This window comes from Apaloderma vittatum, unplaced genomic scaffold, assembly GCF_000703405.1.
Source record: "Apaloderma vittatum isolate BGI_N311 unplaced genomic scaffold, ASM70340v1 scaffold13904, whole genome shotgun sequence".
NCBI classification, from domain to species: Eukaryota; Metazoa; Chordata; class Aves; order Trogoniformes; family Trogonidae; genus Apaloderma; species Apaloderma vittatum.
Genome location: NW_009713305.1, coordinates 31,622 through 37,299, shown reverse-complemented (window position 1 = coordinate 37,299; position 5,678 = coordinate 31,622). Strand labels below are relative to the sequence as shown.

At 40.5% G+C, this 5,678-nt stretch overlaps 1 protein-coding gene across 1 annotated transcript in view; it reads right to left on the bottom strand.

The window, feature by feature from the left end:
* Positions 1 to 200: 200 nt before the first annotated feature.
* Positions 201 to 5,678, bottom strand: part of LOC104273107 (alpha-1,3-mannosyl-glycoprotein 4-beta-N-acetylglucosaminyltransferase B-like) — a 26,325-nt gene continuing 20,847 nt past the window's right edge. The window contains exons 11-15 of the mRNA XM_009868317.1: positions 3,352 to 3,545; positions 2,292 to 2,370; positions 2,092 to 2,170; positions 744 to 856; positions 201 to 227 (exon numbers count right to left, since the gene is read on the bottom strand). Coding sequence (XP_009866619.1) covers positions 201 to 227; positions 744 to 856; positions 2,092 to 2,170; positions 2,292 to 2,370; positions 3,352 to 3,545 — 492 coding nt within the window. The remainder of the gene's footprint in view (positions 228 to 743; positions 857 to 2,091; positions 2,171 to 2,291; positions 2,371 to 3,351; positions 3,546 to 5,678) is intronic.

The window sequence follows — 5,678 nt, the reverse complement described above, 5'->3', positions numbered from 1 at the left end:
CACAATCAAGTTCTTGATTAGCCTTTAATATTCTTTATACAAAGATTTAATAGTTATCTCAACTCTTTCCTAATACACAGTATTAAGAATTAGATGGGTCTGCATGTGTTCTTATTACCCAGCCAGATTTTTTTGTTGCTGTTAGCCTAGTTTTCAAACTATCTGTAACAAGAGATGCATCAAAAATGGTGTTATTTTCTTCAGTTTTCAGATGTCTTGATCAGTACCTGAAAAAAAACCAAAATATATTCTTTTCTAAAATCTGCAGAAGCGTTGCCTGAGACATTAACTTTTCCCTCCTTCCAACTACAGCTATAGTTTAAAGCTGCAGTAATTCTCTCTGGTGACCTCTGCTGAATAGTTTCTACTTACGGGTTCCCACATATTCACAGATAATATTGCATATTATAATTAACATCCAAGATGGTGACTGAAGAAAGCTACAAAAGCCTCCTTGTCTCCTTTGGTTGGTTCGTTTATCATGACCCAAATCCTAGTGGCTGCCTTGTAGCATTGCAAAACTGGAGAATACTCCCATCTGAGCATTTCCAGTACTTTTTCTGTAAAGTAGATTTAACTCCTCCCCTGAATAATTAATATAATCTTCCACATCAGTTTTTCCAAAAAAAATCCCATTCAAAATTAAAAAAAAAAATTAATCATTAACAATACTAGATATGGTAGGAGTAACTGAAGCTCATTTAATAAAGCTTTAATTAAAAGGCTTTTTTTGACATGCTTACCTCACTAAGTATTGCCCACACAGGAGAGTCAGAATTGATTGATAAACGAATAGCCTGTATTTTTCCTATTGACTGATCGATACTGCCTCCTGCAATCCCATTTTCAAAAGCTCCTAAAAAAAAAATAAAACAAGAATTGTACAAACGTATATTACAATGAAATACATTTCCGAGTGAACTTAATGCAGAAGCTCTACATTACAAATTAACTTCAGAGATGCAACATTAGGGGAAAAAAATTCTTTTGGAATAAGTCAGACAGTAAGAACTGAAAGATAAAGCTATAAACAAGAAGAACGATTCATTCCTTCAGTTACAGCAACTAGGAGCTGGAGAAGAATACAAGGAAATAAAGAACAATAGCTACAAATGTTAAATGTTAAATGATAGATTTAAATATGTTAGTAGTGACCACCTACATATGTTAAGTAATCCAAGAAGTATGATAATTTTTTAAAAGATATATTAGGAATCGTGGACCAATTCTCATACATTTCTTCACCAGTTCAATGCTCGTTAAGTAACCTTGTTAAATGCGCATAAAATCACTGCAGACAAATGAAAAACGCTCATCCTATGGATGACTTTTTCTACCAACTTGCACACTCACCTGTGAGTTGACAAGTTGAGAGCGTTTTGGTTTGGATCTCTAATGAGAGCGAACCAGCCACAAGGAGGTGGGAGAGAGGCGCACAGAAAAGCCAGCGAGACGCGCTGGTGAGGTGAAAGTGGTTCATTGGGAGAAGAGAGCAATTACTTCGGTGGAAGAGACAGAAGGAAGTGGCAAGCAAAGCAGATCTCCCAATAGCCCGTTTTTGTTCACGCAGCGGTGCTTTAGCTGAGGTGACAGTAGAAAACAGGCCTTGGCAAGCCCGTGGAGAAACTGCCGTTCGTTTGAGAGAAGCCACACACCATCCCCAGGGAGGAAGAAGGGGAACCAGGGGTGGGGGCAAAACGGGGAACGTGCGTTGCCTTGTGCTTCGTCTTCATTTCAGGTTGGAGCAGAAGTTAATGCTGTCAGAATCGTAAGAAACCCTTGTCTTCAGCTAAGGCTGCAAAATCCAAACCAGGATCAATTCTCCTATTCAGACCTTGCAGAAACTGCGGTTAGTTTTTCTTCCAGTTAGATGCCACTGCTGGTAGGGTTCTTCATCATTTAGAACAAAACAGGACAGTCATCGGCAGACATCATATACTCTAAAATGCGGTACTGCAAAAGGTTTCTTCTCTTTAGTGGTTCACCTCGGAATATTTTATTTGTTACGGAGTTAGTTAAATTCTCAAATGCAGAAACATTTTATGTGTAACAACAAAATTTCTGGGTTTGAACTGACAATAGACAGTTTACCTATTTTTAAATATCCATCTTTGGTTGCTGGGTAGTTGAATTTACTTCCACTGCGAACCAGTTCTTTTCTTAACATTTCCTGTAAAAAAACAAAATAGTAAGATCTCCAGAAATATTTTCTAGGGCACAACATTTTATGCTGAACATCATTCTTCAAATAAATTAGCACTGTGCATCACAGTTGGAAATGAGAGACTTACATCAGCTGGTAATACTTCCACAGTAGTATTAAACAGTTTATCACCAGGGTGCTCCATGTTTCCACTTCTGAAAAAGTACCTGTCAATAAAGTTATATTATTTCCAGGAATTCTGTACTTTAGAAAACTTCTAGGGAAGTAATTCTTTCCAGTTTTGACGGGAAGTTTCAAATACATTTTCTTTAAGTAGTTGTGGGCTACAGAGAATAGAAATAGGCATCAAAACTTTCCAGTATGTGACCAAACCATACTAGAAGCTTTTTATTTTAAACAGAACAAGCAGTAAAACTGTCTTTCTCTGGAACTACAAATGCAAATGTTCCCCCTTCTCAGTTCTTAAGTTCTAACCAGGAGGATCTGCCCTCTGGTCTGCTCCCATCATCCTAAGGGCAAGGCGAGGTGGACTTGTGGAATGCAATGGCAGCAAAAATCCCTGTTTCTACTGGACCATGTGCTACACACCAAGAGATTCCCCCTTTTTTTATCAATACTGATCAATTCAGGTGCTTCTAAATATTTCCTTTATAGTCGATGCGCAACAGTAATGCCAAAACAAGAATCCAAGAAAAAACACTTACAGAATTAAAAAATATTTAAACCCCCCCCTGTTTGGTTTTAAATTCCTGGAATTAAGAGTTCTAGGGATATTTCATCTTCATTTCCATCTACACTGTCAGGTTTGGGACATGGCCTTTGACTCGACATCATGCAAACAGTCTTTCTGTTGACAAGTATAGAAATAAAACTTCCACTGACTCCCTTGACAAAAATCATTAGTTAAAAATAAATTCCTTTGGGAATTATCATGAGAGAATGAAAAATATTTAACTGAAGAAATAAAAGGGAAAAAAAATAAGCTGTCTAATTACCAAAGAAATGGATTTCAGGAGGGGAATTCAAGAAGGGGAGCAGATAAATAGCACATAATGGATATCTTTTTGTCAGTAACGTGGCAATGGTTCATGTAAAACAGTTCAGCACTGGTGATTCTGAACAGACTCAATCATTTCCAAACTGAATATTTGTCTATGCTTTCGTATTCCATATCACGTAATACTTACTTTTCAACTTTTAGCGGATTTAAAAAGGTGAAGCTGAGGTAGTCCCCTGCCACTGGTGCTGAAGCCCAAAAATAGTCTTTTCCTGTGTAAACTTTTTCCAAGGTATACTGCTGGTATACTCTTAGGCTTGTATCCACTGTTGCAGGTGGGTTATTATGTGCTTTGTGTAGCACATTTTGGCCAAAATCTTTATCCTGTTGGACATGAAGAAAGGTAATTTCACTCAGAAAATGAAAAAGATGTTCTTCAACATCTTGAATTTCTACAGGAAGCTGTTCCAGAGAAGAATAAAATCAGTGTGACAAAATACACAGTCTATTTCAAAGAGAAGTAGAATATTTATTTCAGTGTAATCACTGAGACTCTATGTTATGGTTTTTAGACAAAGCTATACTGATTATTTTTCAGTTGCCTAGACTTAAAAATAAACTCCTCCACAGTAGGCTATTTCACAGTTGTCTACTATGCCTTTGGCCAAAACATCTGATACTGGTCGCTGCTAAAGGATACATGAACTTCTAGTCTGATCCAATACAGCAATTCGGATGATCTCATGACCTGTTCACATGGTGCCATCAAGACATCCCTGAAGTCTGGTGCTTCACTGTTCTTAGAAGATACGTAGTCAATCCACTATTGGCCCCCCAAACTCTCCCTAAGAATCTACTGATGTCACCCTCTTAACAGGCCCTCATATTGGGATCGTGGACCATTTGGTCAAAACAAACCATGACGGCCGTTTGCGTTTGTGCGGTGCAGAGCATGTGAAACCTCGTGCTGTAAAGAGGGCTCCTATGTGCCGTGAAACACTACTATGACTGTGCTCAAACCAGAGATTCCAAGATGCCTGTGCAGAAGCAGCGTGTCTCACCTGCAGCTTAGATGCTGGAGCAGTATTCTCCCCCAAATCTGTAAACTACTCTTCTTGAATATGGAAATACCATCTGTCTGGGTTTGAAGGCACCAAGACAAAAGTTCTCTGCAGCTGTCTAGCATTAGTGGAAATCCTAGTGGGGGGTGAGGAGGAGCTGTGCCTATGGGGAGGAGAGGATGAGTCAGGTGACCCAAATGGACCAATCACAGTATTCCTTCCCATGGTTCTTAATATATAAGGGACCCTAAGAAAAACCTGGTGTTTCTAGTCATTGTTCTTCTAGGGTGATTGTCATAATCTCTTCTTCATCTCCATGATGCTGCTAGAGTTCCTGTCTCCTGTTGCAACGTTGGAGAGGAGCACCATTTATCAGCGCAGGTTGTCTTCCCTTCATCTCAGGTGGGAGCAACACAGCTCTTTTTCTGTTTCTTTTAGACTGTCATTGGGGATTCTGAGCTTGGGTTCTATTGTCTGTTAGTGAGTCTGAGCTGGGACTGGTTTTTGCTGCTCAGGACCTTGTTGTCATCTGGAAGGGATGGGTTCTGCATTAACGTTTCGTGATTTGGATGAGGGAATAGAGTGCATCGTTAGTAAGCTCGCAGATGATACCAAGCTAGGTGGGACTGTTCATCTGCTTGAGGGTAGGAAGGCTCTGCAGAGGGATCTGGACAGGCTGGATCGCTGGGCCAGGGCCAATTGAGCTTCAACAAAACCAAGTGCTACAGACTGGAGAGCTGCCTGGTAGACAAAGACCTGGGGGTGCTGAAGATGAGCCACCAGTGTGCCCAGGTGGCCAAGAAGGCCAGTAGTGTCCTGGCTGTATTGGGAATAGTATGTCCAGCATGAATAGAGAGGTCATCATTCCCCTGTACTCAGCTTTGGTGAGGCCACATCTCAAGTAGTGTGTCCAGTTGTGAGGCCCTCACTACAAGAAGGGACACAGAGGTGCTGGACAGAGTACAGAAGTGGGCTACCAAGCTACGGAAGGATTTGGAGCATGTGTTGTACAAGGAAGAGCTTAGGGATCTGAGGCTGTTCAGCTTGGAGAAGAGAAGGCTAAGCGAAGACTTTATCACTCTCTACAGCTACCTGAAAGGAAGTTGTAGAAAAGAAGTTGAAGAGGTGGAAGTTGGTCTGTTCTCCCTAGTGCCGACTGACAGGATAAGGGGAAATGACCTTAAATGGTGCTAGGGGAGGTTCATGTTGGTTACTAGGAAGACTTTCTTTAGTGAGAGGATTGTCAGGCATTGGAACAACCTGCCTGGGGAGGTAGTTGAGTCACCATCCCTGGAGGTGTTTAAGAGAAGGGTACATGTTGTGCTGAAGGATATGATTTAGTGCTGCTGACAGGGCTAGGACAAATGTTGGACTCTATCATCTTGAAGGTCTCTTCCAATCGAAACCGTTCTATGGTTCTAGAATATTTTCTCTTGTATTTTTGAGCCTATTTGCA